The 17,495-nt window shown below is 55.8% G+C and overlaps 7 protein-coding genes across 7 annotated transcripts; 4 read left to right on the plus strand and 3 right to left on the minus strand.

Annotated features, from left to right (window-relative positions):
* The first annotated feature begins 34 nt into the window (after positions 1 to 34).
* F5144DRAFT_52791 (uncharacterized protein) lies at positions 35 to 1,589 on the plus strand. Its single transcript, XM_066786868.1, has 3 exons — positions 35 to 640; positions 717 to 1,133; positions 1,202 to 1,589. The coding sequence occupies exons 1-3, from the start codon at positions 489 to 491 to the stop codon at positions 1,320 to 1,322; spliced, it is 690 nt and encodes a 229-aa protein (XP_066648899.1). The 5' UTR covers positions 35 to 488; the 3' UTR covers positions 1,323 to 1,589.
* Positions 1,590 to 1,593: 4 nt separating this feature from the next.
* Positions 1,594 to 3,623, minus strand: F5144DRAFT_477849 (uncharacterized protein; the record flags this gene model as incomplete). The annotated part of the gene is made up of 3 exons (XM_066785068.1): positions 1,594 to 1,797; positions 1,905 to 2,713; positions 2,762 to 3,623. The coding sequence occupies 3 exons, from the start codon at positions 3,621 to 3,623 to the stop codon at positions 1,594 to 1,596; spliced, it is 1,875 nt and encodes a 624-aa protein (XP_066648900.1).
* A 166-nt stretch (positions 3,624 to 3,789) lies between these two features.
* Positions 3,790 to 5,440, plus strand: F5144DRAFT_625621 (uncharacterized protein; the record flags this gene model as incomplete). Its single annotated transcript, XM_066792235.1, has 5 exons — positions 3,790 to 4,079; positions 4,165 to 4,243; positions 4,301 to 4,403; positions 4,452 to 4,776; positions 4,840 to 5,440. The coding sequence occupies exons 1-5, from the start codon at positions 4,048 to 4,050 to the stop codon at positions 5,438 to 5,440; spliced, it is 1,140 nt and encodes a 379-aa protein (XP_066648901.1). The 5' UTR covers positions 3,790 to 4,047.
* Positions 5,437 to 7,769, minus strand: F5144DRAFT_523918 (cyclin-like protein). Its single transcript, XM_066786779.1, has 2 exons — positions 7,021 to 7,769; positions 5,437 to 6,964 (listed from the first exon to the last, which is right to left on the minus strand). The coding sequence occupies exons 1-2, from the start codon at positions 7,492 to 7,494 to the stop codon at positions 5,903 to 5,905; spliced, it is 1,536 nt and encodes a 511-aa protein (XP_066648902.1). The 5' UTR covers positions 7,495 to 7,769; the 3' UTR covers positions 5,437 to 5,902.
* F5144DRAFT_523922 (WD40-repeat-containing domain protein) lies at positions 7,770 to 9,823 on the minus strand. Its single transcript, XM_066786780.1, has 3 exons — positions 9,636 to 9,823; positions 9,531 to 9,561; positions 7,770 to 9,472 (listed from the first exon to the last, which is right to left on the minus strand). Exons 1-3 carry the CDS (start codon positions 9,681 to 9,683, stop codon positions 7,959 to 7,961), a joined length of 1,593 nt encoding a protein of 530 aa, XP_066648903.1. The 5' UTR covers positions 9,684 to 9,823; the 3' UTR covers positions 7,770 to 7,958.
* A 1,165-nt stretch (positions 9,824 to 10,988) lies between these two features.
* On the plus strand, positions 10,989 to 13,214 carry F5144DRAFT_53589 (kinase-like domain-containing protein). The gene is made up of 2 exons (XM_066787046.1): positions 10,989 to 12,422; positions 12,557 to 13,214. Exons 1-2 carry the CDS (start codon positions 11,086 to 11,088, stop codon positions 12,819 to 12,821), a joined length of 1,602 nt encoding a protein of 533 aa, XP_066648904.1. The 5' UTR covers positions 10,989 to 11,085; the 3' UTR covers positions 12,822 to 13,214.
* Positions 13,215 to 15,475: 2,261 nt separating this feature from the next.
* On the plus strand, positions 15,476 to 17,465 carry F5144DRAFT_53612 (uncharacterized protein). Its single transcript, XM_066787053.1, has 3 exons — positions 15,476 to 15,897; positions 16,067 to 16,974; positions 17,030 to 17,465. The coding sequence occupies exons 1-3, from the start codon at positions 15,858 to 15,860 to the stop codon at positions 17,387 to 17,389; spliced, it is 1,308 nt and encodes a 435-aa protein (XP_066648905.1). The 5' UTR covers positions 15,476 to 15,857; the 3' UTR covers positions 17,390 to 17,465.
* The last annotated feature ends 30 nt before the right edge of the window (positions 17,466 to 17,495 follow it).

Here is a 17,495-nt window from a genome sequence, read left to right on the forward strand (position 1 = left end):
ATTGGGTACCTTAGCCTATTCCTCTCCGCAACCCTACCTTTTTCCTTACCGTACCTGCAGCTATGCGGACTTCCGACGGAGCACTTTTTCCTCCTTACCCCTTTCTGCTAAGCTCCCCTTAAGCACCCGCCTTGGCTTCCATTGGAACAGTATCTACGGATTGGATACGAAGAGTTTTGTTGAAGTCGACCTTTGAGTGGTTGACCAAGACGGCTCGATAGAGTTAACCCTTTAAGCTTCTCAGCCATGATAGGTTACCATGTGCGTATGCTTGCGGAAGTTTATACTGCCGGCTCTAGGAGTATGAAGTTACCTTCCGTTGCCCTCAGGGGCAATGTTTGCTACAGACCCGGCTAGGCCTTTCTATATCTCTGGGTTGCTCGCCATCTCTCGATGCTAGTGCGTGCTTCTTGATCTTTGCTATCTCACCTTCCTATCTTGGGACTTTCTCGGCCGTTGAGTCCGAATTGACATACCACTCGCCCAACATGCATCACGCGGCAACCATGCCCCTATTTTCTTCCCTCCTCCTGCTTGCGGGACTGGCCGCTGCCGCTCCGGTGGTGAACCTGGACGACAAGTGCGAGTCTCAGACTATCTGCGTTGATGCTATCAACACCTGCGGGATCAAATACGGCGGGTATGTATCCGGGTGGCTAGGGAGAAGGTGTATCCAGGTGGCTAGGGAGAAGGGGTGGTTACTGAAACCGTGGCAGTTGTTATGACGTCTGTGACCTCTCAGCCAAACCCGTCGCGCCGCCCTGCCCGACGACCACTAAGAAGCCTCCCGTCCCTACCACCACCAAGGTTATTACCAAAGTAACCACCCTCAAGCCGAAGCCGACCACCACCCCGAAGACCACCAAAAAGCCCACTCCCACGACAACCAAGAAGCCCACCCACAAGCCAACTACCAAAAAACCCACCCCAACATCGACCAAGAAACCTACCCCCAAACCAACCAGCACCAAGAAACCCCATCCCACAACCACCAAGAAGCCCACTGTTAAGCCCCCAGTGACCCCCACCCCGACCAAGAAGTTCACCACCTCCACCACCAAAGCCGCCAGCTGCAACACCCACGTCTCTGTCTGCTGGGATGGCATCAACGAGTGCGGTATGATGTACGGCGGGTAAGTTACAGAGTCAACTTGGCTTTTTTTAGAAGGGGAAGAAAGAGAGAAATTAACATATCATCCAGTTGCTTCCCCGATTGCAAGCCGTGGCCTACCTTTACGCCTCCGCCGTGCCCGACCAAGTCCCCAGTGGTCACTACGAAGGTCATAACGTTGCAGCCACCACTGACGGTGCCGCATGTCTAGGGAGGAGTTAGGGTAGGGGTAGTGTGGGTTTGATATTTTGTTAATTTTCTAAGCGTGGGTGTAGTTGAGTCTGAATATTACCTTGATCTCGAAACACGATACAAGACCTTCATGATGTGGATGTTGTATGTGATGGGGGCGACTTGAGAAATTTTATCAACGTCATTTTTAACAATCCTAAACATGATCTAAATCGACAAACCCGCCCACCCCTGCTTTTTATGCCCCAACCTTTTCCCCCTTTCCCACTCACGAGTGAAGTGAAGCCAACTCATTTACCCTTCGCAGCAAGGTACTCCACATCCCCGATCTCCCTCAGCTTATTCCCCTTCTCAATGACCTGCTCCTCCATGTTGGCCTGATACCGCTTCATCTTCTCCTGGTACTCGGGCATGGACGATCCCAGGATCCGGATGGCCAGCAGCGCGGCGTTGGTCGAGTTGTTGATCCCCACCGTAGCAGTCGGCACGCCTCTCTGTTTAACAACCCCCCTTTAGTTAGCCACGAACTCCTCACTTACAATCCTCAAAGAAAATGTGGAGAGAAACGAAGAAGAAGAACAAAAAAACGAAGACGGCTCACCGGCATCTGCACAATACTCAACAAACTATCCACCCCATCCAAATGCGTCGCTTTCACCGGCACGCCAATCACCGGCAACGGCGTCTCGGACGCGAACATGCCCGGCAGGTGGGCCGCGCCGCCCGCCGCCGCGACGACCACGCGCACCCCGCGCTCCGCCGCCCCCGACGCCACCTCCATCATGTACCGCGCCGTGCGGTGCGCCGACGTGATGTCCACCGCGTAGGGCACGCCGAACTCGCGCAGGATGGCGAGCCCGGCGCTGAGCACGGGCAGGTCGGAGTCTGAGCCCATGGTGATGAGGACGAGGGGGGCGGGGGAGGTTGTTTGTGAGGGGGGAGCGGGGGTGAGGGCGGTTGAGGGGGTGGGTTGTGTCGTCGTGGTGGTGGGCCGGAGGGTTTCGGCGGAGGCGGTGATGCGGTCGTGGCGGATTTGGTTGACCAGGTCGGTCAGGGGTTGTGCTTTGGTTTCGAGGTCGTGGATGGGGAGTGTGGTGCTGGTGAGGGTGATGTGGCCGATCTTGCGGCCGGGCTTGGAGGCCTTGTTGTAGAGGTGTAGGTGGATGTCCATGTCGTCATCGAAGGTCTTCCGGGCTAGCTCGGCGAGTGGGAGATGGGCTGAGGGGGTTGCGCCGCCGAGAATGTTGAGCATGATGGAGGAGGTGACTCTGGGCGTCAGCTTCTGGGGGACGGGGAGGTCAAGGACGGCGTGTATTTGCGCCTTGTACTGTGACATCTGGGGGACTGCTTCGATGGTGTAATGGCCCGAGTTGTGAGGACGGGGGGCGACCTCGTTAACCATTAGGGAGCCTACAGGTGTTAGTGAGAAGCTTTATTGAAGGGGATGGGTTTCAGTACCATCTTCAAGAACAAACATCTCCACAGCAAAGACACCGCGGCCCCAAAGTGTGCTGATCACCTCCGTTGCCAGCTTTCTAGCAGCTGCACAGACGGTCTCCGAAACATCCCTAGGAGGCATAAAAACCTTGGTGCAGATGCTGTCCTCGTGGATGGTCTCCACGGCGGGGTAGGCGACACAATTCTTGAGCGTGCCGTTGTCGTCCTCCGTCCTGATTACCATGACGGCCAGTTCCTTGACAAAGGGGGCCCATTTCTCGGCGTACAAGCTCAGCCCCCCAAGCGCCGTGACTGCAGCTTCAAAGTCTTTCTCGCTGTCGACCTTGAAGTTGCCTCTCCCGTCATAACTGCCCTTCCGTGCCTTCAGCATGAAGGGGAGGCCGAACTTGGCGGCAGCGTTCTTGAGCGAGTCGAGAGCGGCTGGCCCCGACTCAATCGCGACCTGTTCCGCGATGGGGATGTTCTTGTCGCTCGTACGGAAGTGCTCTTTCTGGAGGTACTTGTCCTGGATGAGGCGGATCGTCTTCCATGACGGGTGAACAGGGGGCTTATGAGTCTTGGTGGTACCGTCTGCCTGCTTCACCTCGACACCGTTCTTCTCGATGTCCTCGAGCACCTCGGTCTCGACATGCTCGATTTCGACCGACAGAAAATCGGATTGGGCAGCCAACTCCCGGATGCGAGCAGGGTCTTTGAACGAGCCGACAACATGGCGGTTGGTATTGTGCGCCTGCTTAGCGGGGGAGTTTTCCTCGTCGAGAATGGCGATGTCGATGCCGAGTGGATTGGCCGCTTCACACAACATACGCCCAAGTTGACCACCGCCTAGTAGGCCGATGACGGGATTCCTGTCGGCCGTCATATTTCCTTCCTTTTTTTTAAAAAAAAAATGAAAATAAAAAATACGGTTGCAAGATAATTTGGTTGTATTGGTGGTAAAGGGATTGGTGGTGTGATGTGCAGACCGAAATCGGGTGATATGACTCCAAATTTTGTAGATACGCGTGTGCCCCACACTTTCACTTTGAAGAAGACTTCGATGACGCTGACTTGAAAGGAGTTTGGGAGTAGCGTATTTATGTTCAAGGCACGAAGAGCTCGGCCTATTTGTTCGGACGAAACACACAATTTGTGATATTTATACTCTTACCAAGGCGAGCACCAACACAGCGCCTCCTCAGGAGCCCGACTATTTATTTCTTCATTGTCACCACTCATAGACCATGAGAAGAATTGCATTTCTTAATTATTTTGGGTTGATCTAGAGACATTTAAGTTCCGCCAACATGGCTGAAATTCCGGGATTGGATTTCATTCAGTAAGACCCCCTTCGTTTCCTACGATCTTGTCCCGTTTGAGTCCCTCCTTTATACTGCAACCTCTTACCAACTACCTACCCCTAGCCCCTTGAAGCTTTTTGATATTGCCAAGAAAGAAAAGAGGCTCCTATACACATCAGCGCCGATGGTGCGCTACAGCAAGGCACGTGCTTAGCCTTCAACCCCTTTCTGCTCATTGCCCTACTCTAACGACTTGTAGTTGGCTTTCCGTCAAACAGTTTATGCTTATGGCACAGACCTATGCTGGACACCCATGATACTGGCCAAAGAGTTTAATAGGAACCATTTTGCGAGAGACAGCGGTGAGACTCTCCCGTCAGCTTTGAGATGAACCATCATTAACTCTCTAGACTTCACAATATCCACCGACGGCCCTCAACCACCAACAATAGTTCAATTTGGCGCCAACGTACCACAAGAACTCGCCAGGGCCTCATCCCTCGTGGCGCCATTTTGTAGCGGCGTGGACCTGAACTGCGGCTGCCCCCAGTCATGGGCCTGTTCCGAGACTCTCGGGGCAGCTCTGATGGAGAAGCGGGAACTAGTGCGGGATATGGTGGTCGAGACCCGGGAACAGCTCCGCCGAGATGGATGGGCCGTGAACAAGGAGAAGGACATTGACAGCCGAAAGGGGCGGAGTGTGAGCGTCAAAATCAGAGTACACAAAGACCTCCGGTACGCACCGCGCACCAACCAACCCCTCCAACCCCCTCCTCAACTGACCACCCTCTCCCCCAGAAAAACAATGGATTTCATCACCACCGTCCTCGGCCCCGACCAAGACCGGCACATCGACTGGCTGACCATCCACCCACGCACGCGGTCCACCCCCTCCAGCACGCCCATCAACCTCGAAGCCCTCGAGCTCTTAACCTCCACATTCGGCAACCGGGTGCCCATCCTCCTATCAGGCGACGTCTTCGCCCTGGGCACCCTCCCCTTCACCACCCCCTTACTCACCCCCACCCCCACCTTCACCACCACCACCACCCCCACCACCCCCACCATCCCCCACCTCTCCGGGCTCATGACCGCGCGCGCCCTCCTCACCAACCCCGCGCTCTACGCCGGCTACGACGCCTGCCCGTGGTCCGCCGTCGAGACCTTCCTGGCCAACGTGGCGCGGTGTCCGCTCCCCTACAAGCTGGTGCAGCACCACGTGGGCGAGATGTGCGGGCCGGGGATGGGCGCCGACAAGAGCGCGCTGCTGACCAAGGCGCAGCGGGCGGGGCTGATGGGGTGCGGGAATATGGTGGATTTGGTGGATTTTTTGGAGGGGGTGAGGGTGACGGTGGGGGAGGGGGGTGTGAGGAGGGATGGGAGGAGGGATGGGGCGTGATGGGGTGGTGGTGGTGATGGGGTGGTGGTGGTGATGGGGGTTTTGTTGGGGAAATATACCATCATGTTATGTTGCCGATCTCCAACCTCTGATATGCGCAGGATCTGTTTGTTTCTTTAGCGACTACGGCTAACGACCCCGCGACCACTCCCGCTCTACTACACACACCGCATGCGGCAGCGGGCCGGCTCATCTATACGGCGTAAGTGAAGAGGAATAATGTAATTGTACAAAACGAAGCATTCGCTGTACGAAGCCCTCCCCGTTAAGATAGCCGCTGAGTAAAGGCAAAAGAGGGAAGGTCCGCAACAGGAAGCCATAAGTTAGTCCGACCGCCCAGCTATATCCCCGACGGGTAATCCCCTTTGCCGTGACGCCTTCCCTAAAACCCACTCTCAAAACAAGAATCAAGAACCAAAGTAAGCCGAGTCGACATAGACGGCTTCCCCAAAACCAGAGAGATTATGACCCCTTAATCTCGCCCTCATCCTCGTCATCCAATCTTCGCCTCTTAGCCTCCCGCTCCTCCCACCCATCCGGGCCCTCACTCCGCCTTCTCACCTGGGGCGAAACCAGCCCTCCGCCGTCAAGGTCGTCCCCGTTAAGCACCAGGTTGGAGCCCTTGTGAGTGTCCAGATCGTTAGCCGCCACCTTGAGCGCGGCATCCGAGTCGCCCCTATTGCTCGCTTGTAATGCGGGCTCGGCACCGTTGCTATTGCTCTCGTTACCGACGGCTGCCGCCCGCAGCTCGTCTCCCATCTTAGTAGCCGACGAGTCTGAGGGGTCCTCCTTTTTAATGGAAACCTCCTTAGTGTCGTTGCCCTCCCGCTCCGGCTTGCCGTTTAAACGCACGACGGGGGGGCGGGGACTCTGCGTGCCGCCGCGATCGGTGCCCAGGGGCGTCGGGGTGCCGTACTGGCTCGAATCAAGGTCCATTTGGCTGAGGCTGAGCTCACCGCGGCGGCGGGTACTCTCGAGGTTGAACTCGGGCGAGCCGGGCACCTTGGAGTCCTGTTTGCGCAGCGGGTTCTCCTTATAGAACTCCGTCATGAGCTCAACGGCCTTCACGGTATGTGTCTCGTTGCCCTTCAAGCACCGCCACCACGGCTCGCCGTTGACGTCATCGATCTTTTCTCGCGTGACGGCCGAGGCGAAGAAGATGGCGGCGATGGCTATGTCACGCGCGCCGAGCAGTAGCGGCAGAACCGTCAGACACGAGTCGTTGCAGAAGGCCCAGGCCGAGTCGCGCATCGGCTTGTTCTGCAGCAAATCCAGCTGGCTCATGTAGTCGTGAAGCCGTAGGTACGGGTTGTCCACCATAAGGTCGAAGGTGAGCGTCTCCAACATCAATTCCTCATAAGCCAAGATGCTGTCACGCCACTTCCAGTATTCCTTGCTCTGCTCGTCAATAATGAGCTTGGTGTTTTTCTGTGCAACCTTCGCGACGGCAATTATGAGATCCTTTGTTTTACGGCAGTTTTCCTCCGTCTTGTTGGCGAGGAATAGGGAGGTTGCCGCAATATTCTGCAGGATTTGTTAGCACGGTTCTTTCTTTGTCGCAGTTTCAACGAGATACCTACATAGTGGTGGATGCCTCCTTTCTCCTCCATCATGCTGTAACGCATATAGAACCGGTGCAAGAACACGCCGGCGACCCATAATGTGATTTGTGGCAGCTCGAGGAGAATCCCGGCCTGGTAGATGAAGTTGACGCCTTTCGCCCTCCGGAGTCTATCCTCCGCCAGCGGCAAGCCCTCGGCGACGCTGGGGGTGCTGGCTACTTCGTCCGCTGTAAAGAACCACTGATTCGGCCTCGGCTGCGAAGCTCGGTGCGGACTCGATTGCCCAGGTGAGTGTGCGCTCCGACGGGAATGTGGCCGCGGCGGCGACGTCCTCGATGAATAGGCCGGGGGAGAGGGAACTGCTGGGGGAACATCACGTCTCCTTGACGGTGACTTCGATAAACGATCGATGACAGCGGGCATCGGTTTCGGCGGGAGCGACGGCGGTTGGTAACCTTCCCTCACGGGTCGGTATCTGTCGACACTCGACATGTTTCCTGTTTGCGCGGTGCAGTGGCGGGCCGGTGGGCAGGCAGTCGTGAAGTCGTCGTCGGGTTCTCCTTTTCCCTCTTACTAGAGAGCGCAAAATTAGATGAGTCGCATTGATAGTAGTGATTGTGGCGGCGAAGTCGAGGATGGTTCGTCGAGATGGAGAGATGTGTTTTCGAGTTCGCAATGGATCAAGGAGTCGCGATCAATTCAGTATCGCGAGTCCGCGACCGTTTATCGGGGCGCGTGGGGCCTTTTGGGCCGTGGAGGGGCCCGTGCACGCGGCATCCCAATCCATTTTGGTCTTAGTTGGGTGGCTAAACACTCTCCCCATAACACACGTGGGGGGTCGGAAGGGGTCTGACAAAGACCGACGGATAGAATAATTGCACAGTACAGATCAAAACGTTGCCTTCAGTTTGGGTATCTTGCATCGTTTTGGCTCACTATCCCTTAGCACGTACGCACTAATCATCCCCAAACATCCCAGCAGAATCGTTCCTCCCCCACAACTTAACGGTCCGATCATGCCCACCACTAACAATCCATCTCCCGTCCCTGCTCACATCGACACTGGCCACAGGGCCCGTATGGCCTGTGAGTGACTGAGCTAGAGCCCAGTCGTCAGCTGAAAAGACATTGACTTTATGGTCGAACCCTGCCGAGACCAAGAAGGTGCCCGACTTCTTGGGAATTTGCATGCCCTTCTCATCCTGGCCAGGGTGAACGCCCTCCACGGGGTCGTCGAGGCCCTTGAACCACCTGACATCGGACACGGCACTCGTGTGCGCGCCGATACCCCCGGACCGCTGCACCTTTCTGACATCCCAACACTTGATCCACCCGTCGGCAGACGCCGTCAGCACCCGGTGGCCGTCCGGGCCCCAGTCGAGGCCGTAGATGGGTTTGATGTGGCCATCGTTGCCGCCGTCGAGAATCATGACCGTCCGGCCCGAACGCAGGTCCCAAATTCGCCCGATGCTGTCCAGGCCGGCGCTGGCTAGAAGAGACCCGTCCGTGCTGAAGCTGACGGCGTACACGCCTCGTGAGTGGCCTTCTTGCAGGACAAGCTCTGTGGTTGTTTCAACATCCCATAACCTCCACGACGTGTCCTCTGACGCTGATGCCAAGTACTTTCCGGATGGGTGGAACTCTACCCGACATACTCGTTGAGAGTGACCCGGAAGTGTCGATAAAGGCGTGTCTTGTGATAATGACCATAGATGGATTTGTCCTTCTGCACCTCCCGATGCCAAGTTGACGCTGTTTTCCGAAACATTGCTCTCGGGTAAGGTCGCCCCAGGCATCCACGATATGCCGCTGATTTTGTTTGTATGGCCTCTTAATGTTCGCTTGTGCTCGAGGGTTGGGATGTCGATAAGTTTGACCTGGCCGCCCCAGTTCCCGGTTGCCACTATCTTGCCGTTGGGCGATATCCTTGTCATAGAGACATGACGGTCTCCTGCTGTTTGACTGCCCTGTAACTCAAATGTCTGCAGCCGCTCCTTGATCTCCTTCCGGAATTTTACGTGCGTGCGCAACGGGATGGTGGCCTCTTTTTTTTGGAATTCGATGCGCCGTTTCGCTCGCGGTATCGAGTATTGGGCGATGTTGATCCGCGCTTGGAGCAGCTCCTCTGTGCCCCTGGAATAAAACTCCTCCTCTTGCTCCTCGCCTTCCTCTTCCTCCTCTTCCGCATCCTGCATCTCCACATCCACACCCTCCTGGCCGCCGGCTTGCTGCGCATGTGCTTGCTCAGTAAGGAGCTCTCGTAGTCTATCGCGTCTATCCGCGGGGCCCTCGCCAAAGAGCGTAACTGGCTGTCCTAGTTCCCGAAGTTTTGATCGTACTCGTCCGTCGTCGGTTGGGACGGCAATGGTTGCGGCTAGCCGTTTCCGTTCGAACTGTGATAGAAGGGCTGACGCCTTCTCTGGCGCAATGCCAGCCCCGGCGCCAGGAATATCATAGTCGCGGTCGATAGCTGCCGAGGTGCATGTTAGCAAATCACCGGCGAATCAAGTGATACATGGTGTACGTACGAATGGAGTTCAGATCGATGCCACCTCGTTCCTAGATAGCGTGTGTTAGTTATCATTGGGTTTGCTGTGAATTCACGGTAGACGGCGAGAAGTGGGGATTCTTACCTCGGGTTCGGCTTCTTCAACGTATGCTCTGCGCGATGGGTGCATCATTTTTGCGGTGTTGATGCTGGAGTTGTTCCCTTCTCGGAGCAGCAGTCATCTGCATCAGGCAAAGCTCTCTTGATGGACCGCGTTCTGGAGTTCTGGAGCTGCGGCCTAGTGGGGCTTTCCTGGTCAACTTGCCAACCGTACTATGCGTACCGTCTTACGTTACCAGTACAGAACAACTCATCCGGGGAAGAAAGGGCTCAAACTTCAACGAATTTTGGACGGATTTATCATGGACACTCGGTTGTTTCCATACGTACTCTGTTTCATATGAGTTTGTTTTCCTCTTTCTCAATTTTGGTTTCCTTCAGTTTGTATGGAACTCGGTATTGCTACCCAGGTTAATTTTTCTCGCTTTTTTCGCAAGGTATTCTTACCAGGTAGTTACGTAACTACGACGTAACGTTAACGCTGGTCAGTTTCTAGCTAACCCTAACCCAACATCAAGAAATGTTCCAGTTTGGTGCTGATGTCAGTCCCAGCCGAGGTGGCGGTTAACGATGAGCGGGAGGAGGCCTTCCGTCCAGTATCATACATAAACATCAGACCTCGTGCCTGATGCCACCGACAATGGCGCGATGCTTCGTGTACAGATCCCGAGAAACTAAGGGTCGCCTGTCAGCTGGCCTGCCTTCATTGGTCGCCTTGTTCTGCCACTCTTTCTTTGTGCAACAACTTCGCATGTAGGCAGGTCGGTCATCCCGAAAGAATTTTGTGCCCAGTCAGCGAGGCATATTATTTGGAAATCGTTCACTGCAATTTGGGTCACATTCTCATGCAGCTAACTCCGTAAAGTCGGGTCATCTGGATAAAAAGAAGCACCCAAGTTCAAAATTGCGGGTTTCCTGGGGAGATGGGCCGCTCCCCGGTCTGGGGGGCCACCCGTGCGCCGCAAACAGGGCGATTTGGGGCTGAGATCGATCAGCGACCAGAGCGGCACAGCCAATGGTATGGCCACAATTTTTTTTAGGTTTCCTGTTTGCTGGGGCCTCAGCGCCCGCATGTGATTAGCGCTGTAATAAATAATGGCACCCCGCCACTTGCTGCGCTTTCTCCCTTCTCCAAGTGAACGCTTTCTAGAACACGCAGTTCACAAGACGCACCCCCAGAACCCAGACATCACTCAATGCAGATCAAGGCGACTAAGCAAGACAATTCTACTTCTTTTTTCAAATACCAGATGCGTGTCATCCCGAGCCACAAAGGACTGAGCCGGAATACCGAAAAGCGAGCTGACGCTGGACGCCGCCGAGGAAAGGCTTGAACAATCTAACCACCACACCCGCCTCGTACCTCGACCCGAGTACCGGAATCGCACGTATTCTGAAATTCTTTTGATTTTGATTTATCTTCCGATTTTGTCATCCATCACCGTTTCGAGCAGCCAGCGGACCAAGGCGGCTCGATGCATTCCAAGGCCACCCCCGCGCTCCATACTGTGCGTGGCTTCAACGGAACTCCGACGGTTTCTGACAACGAGGATTCGGATTACTGCCCTACTCCTCAGCCTGGCGACAAGAGCCGTGCCAGACGACCCAAGAAACCCCATGCAATCAACGATGTTGTCAGTGCCAACTGCAGCCCGGTGATCCGGCCGGCGGTCCCTCAGGGCGGCCTGAGCGGCATCAGCAGGCTGCGCATGCAGCTCCGCACACTGGACATTTCGGCCAGTAATGCGGGAAACTCGACGGCTGCTTCATCGCGCACGACCTCTTTGACCTACAGCGAGAGCCTCCGCTCCCCGCATGCTAGCGATGGTACAGCGACCAGCAGCGGCCGAGACAGCGGCTACAAGAGCCAAACCGAAAGCGGCAACAGCGAAGACGAGATGGCGTCGGACAGCAGCCGCTACGAAATTGAACTGGAGGACGACTTTGAGAGCGAGACCAATAGCCGCACCGTTGAGAACGCTGCTCCTCTTCGTCGTAAGATGGCCGCGGACGACTTTGAGCCTCTTCGGTGCCTTGGAAAAGGGACCTACGGGACCGTTCTGTTGGTCAAACACCGCGAGACTGGACGGCTGTATGCCCAAAAGCAGTTCAAGAAGGCCTCACTCATCGTGCACAAGAAACTGGTCGAGCAGACCAAGACCGAACGCCAAATCCTCGAGAGCGTCAATCGGCACCCTTTCGTTGTCAAGCTGTACTACGCGTTCCAGGACCAGGAGAAGCTGTACTTAATTCTTGAGTACGGCCAGGGCGGCGAGCTTTTCACCCACCTGAGTACGGAGAGGATGTTCTCCGAGGAAACGGCCGCCTTCTACATGGCCGAAATGGTCCTCGCGCTGACCCACCTGCACGCGAACTTGGGGGTGGTGTACCGGGACCTCAAGCCGGAGAACTGCCTCCTCGACGCCGAGGGCCACCTGCTCCTGACTGATTTCGGTCTTTCGAAAGTTGCAGTCGATCCCGATGCGTGTAACTCGATGCTAGGCACTGTCGAGTACATGGCGCCCGAGGTGATCCAGGGCAAAAAATACGGCAAGGCAGTCGACTGGTGGTCGCTCGGGGCGTTGGGGTTCGACCTTATGACGGGACATCCCCCCTTCCGCGGCCCGAATCATGCCAAGATCCAGGACAATATTGTGCGCCAGAAGTTGGCCATGCCCTTCTTCCTCAGCGCCGACGCGAAGGACCTGCTCACACGCCTGCTCCGCAAGGACCCGGCCAAGCGCCTCGGATCCAACATGCCCAAGGACCTGACCATCATCAAGAAGCATCGTTTCTTCCGCAAGGTCGACTGGTATGTCAAGTTCGCGCCCGCCTGGCCCCCCTTCCGGTGATTGCTGTGCTCTTGCGACCTTTGCTCTGCTCGCGAATGCTTCTCCGTGACGCCGTAATTGAAAATGGAATGGTGGCTGACCACTCTCGTCATAGGAATCGGCTCGCCACGCGCGAGCTGGAGCCGCCCATCCAGCCGCTCATCACGGACCCGGAGCTAGCCGAGAACTTCTCATTCGAGTTCACCAAGCTCTGCCTCAGCCCGGTCGTGACCCGTTTCGCGGAGGCGGCTCGCGGCGGCTTGGACATCGGCAGCGGTAACGGCAGGGATGAGCTCGCTCAGGACGACCCGTTCGGCGGATTCACCTTTGTCGCGCCGAGCAGCCTGTTGGAAAGCCATGGGTTCAGACTTCCAGCTTAGACTTGGACACCTCGCTTGTGAAGCGCAGCACGGCTGACGCAGTTGATTCTTTGTTGCGGGTGGCCTTGCTGAGCTGGAAGCTTGCGACCTGTGGAACCAGGAAGTGGGCGAGGAGGTTAGCCGGTTGGTTTGCTTTGGGGAAGTTCGCTTGGAGATTAGGCGAGAGCAGGAGAGAGGAGCGTTGGGGGCGGGGAGGGCAGGAGATACGTTCACTTTGGTGCTGATCACCTTGATGACCTACCCGCAGGGCTTTTTGAAGTATGGTGGATAGTGCAGCTGCCGATGACTGCCCTTTTCACACATTTTCGCTCGTTATCTTGGGGTCCTTAAGCTATGGATAGAGCACGGCAGATGTCCTACTGGGTATCATAGAGCTCACTAATATCATGTGTTGATCCCAAAGTCCCCGATTGCTGATGCCCAACGAAAGTGGGTGACAGGTGTGCTGTTGGTTCATCGTTGCTCTCATCATCTGCCACAGCCCCCAGTACCCTCGGCGTCGATCCCTGAAAATAAATAAGAGACTTTAAACGGCCGACCTTAGTCACAGTTAGGTAAGGATTCAGGCCCCCACCTTATGCAAGGACGGTTTGGCCAGAGCCGATTCCTTCTTCCCGCTTCAGGTACCGAGGGAATGTAACCGCCCCCTGGCAGCCGTTGCGCCCCAATCGGGCTTTGCATGCTTGCCTGTCTTGGGCGAGGAAACACGCCGATGGCATGGAACATTCAACGGTGATCTCCTTGTCAGACGGCGAATTAAAGCCCGTAATGGGCAGGAGGGAGGCAACCAGGATAGTTATGTACTTTTGACCCCCCCGCAACCGACTTGATACGAAGGCAGGGTCGTTTTGCCGGCGACCTGTGCCTAGCTCTGGCTGGAGAAATGCAATTCCGGGACTAGGACGAGAGATCGGGCATCAAACCTCATCGGGCGGACTCGACAGACTCCCTTACCGAAGAGGAATCGGAAGCGGTCTCCGTTGGTAGAGCAAAGAGATAGAACGAATGAGAGACGCCAGATTTGTCACCTGCATCAAACGGCCATGAAATGCTACCTCCTCACATGGATAGTTTCCATGGTAGACAGCTCGCTTCCTTCCAACATCAACCGTGGTAAGCTGAGCGAGGATGGTAATGTTGGCGGACAATCACCGCCACCGCCAATATCGAGATATGGAGCGACTGAGCCTGGGAATGACGCGTAGTCTCTCTCTATCAATAATCAATGCGGACGATTCCGTCAAGCCACCGCAGTCTAACTAAGCTAAGGTAGTTAAGTGCATCCTCCAAGCCGTTGCACGACAGCCGTCGCGATCCGGGGCTGCATGGCCCTTTCCGCACTGCCACAAAACCCCGGAAATTTGACTTTGTGGCACGGCGAGATGCTTGTCAGCGGAGGTCAGAGCATGGCACATATGTCCATGCCCAAAATCTCGAACCTCTCAGCCGCGGCGCCGAGTATGCAGCCAAGGTGAAAGCCAAGCTGCCTTTTCAAGCCGACGGCTCATGAAACGGGGCGTTCCGAGGGCTCGCATGCCGCCCCTGCAGCCTTCTCATGGGTGATGCCTGCTGGGAACGCGGGGAGAGAGGGGTTGGAGGCCGCCGGCTTGGTTGCTTCTGGGCAATGATGACGAAGTCTTGGGGCCACTGGTGATGGTTGATGATTGATAGTTGACCTGGGCGTGTCCGGCGTTATCTTTGCGTGTGGGGAACATGCAGCACGGGGCACCGGAGAAAGAGTCCGCAGAAACTTAAAGGATGTCAGCTTGCGGCCCCGATTGGGTTACCTGTACCAGCGACTAGGTAAATAGGTTGGTAAAGATCCTCTAATTCATGGAAGTCGGTGCGCCCCTTGAGGCGTGGGGAATTGCGGTTCCCCATGGTTCCTTCCGAGACAGTCGAGCGGGTCGCAACGCCAAGAAGCTTGGAGCTCAAGCGCGATCCCCAACTGGGCTTTTGTTGGATGCGGTGTGGTTGCTGGGTTGTTTGGTTGTTTGCACATATGAAACAGAGAGAGCACGTTCTTGGGGACGCCAAGATTTTGCTGTCGTCATCCTAGGCTGTGGGTTTCTGCAGGGTACATTTGGCGAGAGATGATCTTCAATCGAGCCTTCTCCAGAGGTGCCCCCCCACCTGTAACCAACTGGAATTGAAACCGGAACGGATTCCATATTACGGAATTCTGTGGTTTGCCGCCATCCGAATTCTTGTCGGTTTATTTCGGGTTCTAGCCTCCTGCTAGGCGGCCCTTTTCCAACTTTTGATGCCTAGGCTTGAGGTTTGCGAATTGTTCAGCCGAATCAGGACGTTTCATGGGGCGGAAAGTCGGGGCCTCGAGGTCTGGGCCTTCTCGGTGAATTTTAAGCGTACGGCAGTCAAGGTTGCGCTAAACCAGACCTGGTTTAGGTTCCAAGTGTGAACAGACTGTGGGTTCACCCCACGGCCCACAACTGTACATCTGGAAGTTGCAATGTCGCATATCGACGCTCACTACTCATCGGGGAGTGATCGTCACTAATAGGCTCGAGAAGAGTCTGTGATACCAGCTAGAACAGAGACAAGCAGCCACGTTCTCTTTGTCACTCGAGTCCCGGTGTCGATCCCTTTGGTGCGCTACCTGCGGCAGTCAATTCCAAAGGTACATGGGGTACCGAAGTACCTCCAGCCACCAACCGCAGTGGTGACAAACCGGACAGTGTTGGCCGATGGCTGCGCCTCTATCTAGGCTTATGTTTTTCCGCCAAAGGACATACAAGTACAGACGATGATGTATTCACGACGACCTAGATTTCTTCCGACCCGCCAAGATCCCCCACCCCAAGTCCCGATCTTCTCAAGCCTCTGCCTTGTGACCCCTGCTCTGCAAGGTAGTTTGGTGTATGTCCTGTCTGATCGGAGTCGGATTAAAACAGCATTGTCCCCCCTCTTCGTCCTTGCCTGTTCTTCTTCTTCACTTCATCCTGCATCTGTCCTTCCCTCTCGAGTCCGAAACCCCAATACTCGACAGACCTCCTTCGGCACTCGATAAAAAACACGATGGACTTTAGCTGGATTTTGGCGTTCGCTCTCCTCTTCGGTAAGTCGTTTCCATCGAGTTCTTTTGTGCTACCTTTTGTCGCTTGCCCTCCTGGGCGGGCCTCTTCCGTCGAAGTCATCAAGTCGCTTCCGTCGAAGCGGTAAATCTCCTTTGTTGTATCACAAATCATTTCCATCGGAGAGGATCAACTAACCTAATCACCATTTAGTCGCCCCATTCGCTGCTGCCACCCCGGCACAGTTCTGCCCTCCTGGAGCGGGGGGGCTCTGCTACAGCATTGCCGTCCCCATCACGTCGGCAAATGCTGGATCTGGAAATATTTATTTCCAGATCAAGGCGCCAGCCTCGCTCCAATGGGCAGCCCTGGGCACTGGAGCGGGAATGGCGGACTCCAGCATCTTCCTGCTGTACCAGGACGGTAGGGGCAACGTGACCTTGTCGCCACGGCGAGCGACAGGCCACTCGGAGCCCAAGCTGGACACGAGCAGCACCGCGGCCAAGTTGACCCTCCTCGCTGGTAGTGGCGTCAGCGACGACGGGTCGACCATGACGGCCAACGTGGCGTGCTCCAACTGCCAGTCCTGGAACGGCGGGGAGATGTCGCTCACGAGCACGAGCGCGGGTTGGATCGGCGCCTGGAAGCAGGGATCCTCGCTCGACTCGACCGACAGAGCCGCCCCCATTTCGTACCACGACGACCGGACCCTGTTCAACGTCGATCTGACCAAAGCAACTGTCAGCACCGACGCCAACCCGTTCGTCCAAGCTAGCCAGAACGGGGATGGTAATGGATCTGGGTCCGGCTCTGATGGTGGATTGGGCTCTGACGGTGGCGGTTCTGGTTCTGGCGATGCCGGTTCTGGCTCTGGTGGTAGCGGCTCTGGTTCTGGCTCTGGCAGCGATGGCATCACCCAAGCCGTCTTCACAAAGCCGGTGATCCTGGTCGCGCACGGCATCATCATGGCTCTTGTTTTCGCCCTTCTCTACCCTCTTAGCTCGGTAGCCATGGCGTTGGTTGGAAAGTGGTGGTTCCATGCCATCTGGCAAGCGGTTACCTTCTGCCTAATGTGGGCAGGGTTTGGACTGGGTCTCGTCACAGGCGAGAAATTTGGCATGGTAAGTGATTTCCCCCGAGTTTTATTCGAATTCTTCCACTAACAGAGATGTCTAGCTTTGGACCGAACCGCATCTCATCTTCGGAACTGTCATCGTCAGCTTGTTGGGCCTCCAGCCCATCTTCGGCATCTTGCACCATCTGCATTATGTCAAGGCGCAGCACCGAGGTGTGATCAGCTATGTGCACATCTGGTGGGGCCGCATCCTGATGGCGCTGGGCGTGATCAATGGCGGGCTCGGTCTGAAGTTGGCGAGAGAGGACGATGGCCCCATAATTGCGTATGCCGTCATTGCTGGTGTGGTTTACTCCGGCTATCTGGGCTACAAGCTTTGGCGTTTTTTCTACCATGGGACTCCTGCCGTCGGTAAGGAGGAGGGGAATCTGGCGGCGAACGGAAGGAGAACAGTCGTGTGATGAGTGGGAGAATAATGATTAAGGTTATTGTGCTTTGGGTTTTTGTAGAGGTGCGGGGGAAAAAGGCGGAGTGATTGATACCATATTAGCTACGTAATTTTAATAG

The sequence above is a fragment of the Chaetomium tenue genome (assembly GCF_020726465.1).
Source record: "Chaetomium tenue strain MPI-SDFR-AT-0079 chromosome Unknown F5144scaffold_1, whole genome shotgun sequence".
In the NCBI taxonomy this organism is placed as follows: Eukaryota; Fungi; Ascomycota; class Sordariomycetes; order Sordariales; family Chaetomiaceae; genus Chaetomium; species Chaetomium tenue.

Bases quoted from the DNA above. Each gene is read 5' to 3' on its own strand.
- F5144DRAFT_52791 (XM_066786868.1), top strand. From the start codon at position 489: ATGCATCACGCGGCAACCATGCCCCTATTTTCTTCCCTCCTCCTGCTT. The intron at 641-716 runs GTATGTATCCGG...AAACCGTGGCAG, and splicing joins TGCGGGATCAAATACGGCGG to TTGTTATGACGTCTGTGACC. The intron at 1,134-1,201 runs GTAAGTTACAGA...CATATCATCCAG, and splicing joins TGCGGTATGATGTACGGCGG to TTGCTTCCCCGATTGCAAGC.
- F5144DRAFT_523918 (XM_066786779.1), bottom strand. From the start codon at position 7,494: ATGTCGAGTGTCGACAGATACCGACCCGTGAGGGAAGGTTACCAACCG. The intron at 6,965-7,020 runs GTAGGTATCTCG...CAAATCCTGCAG, and splicing joins AAGGAGGCATCCACCACTAT to AATATTGCGGCAACCTCCCT.
- F5144DRAFT_53612 (XM_066787053.1), top strand. From the start codon at position 15,858: ATGGACTTTAGCTGGATTTTGGCGTTCGCTCTCCTCTTCG. The intron at 15,898-16,066 runs GTAAGTCGTTTC...ATCACCATTTAG, and splicing joins GGCGTTCGCTCTCCTCTTCG to TCGCCCCATTCGCTGCTGCC. The intron at 16,975-17,029 runs GTAAGTGATTTC...AGAGATGTCTAG, and splicing joins CAGGCGAGAAATTTGGCATG to CTTTGGACCGAACCGCATCT.
- F5144DRAFT_53589 (XM_066787046.1), top strand. From the start codon at position 11,086: ATGCATTCCAAGGCCACCCCCGCGCTCCATACTGTGCGTGGCTTCAAC. The intron at 12,423-12,556 runs GTATGTCAAGTT...CTCTCGTCATAG, and splicing joins TTCTTCCGCAAGGTCGACTG to GAATCGGCTCGCCACGCGCG.
- F5144DRAFT_523922 (XM_066786780.1), bottom strand. From the start codon at position 9,683: ATGATGCACCCATCGCGCAGAGCATACGTTGAAGAAGCCGAACCCGAG. The intron at 9,562-9,635 runs GTAAGAATCCCC...CACGCTATCTAG, and splicing joins TTGAAGAAGCCGAACCCGAG to GAACGAGGTGGCATCGATCT. The intron at 9,473-9,530 runs GTACGTACACCA...GCACCTCGGCAG, and splicing joins CATCGATCTGAACTCCATTC to CTATCGACCGCGACTATGAT.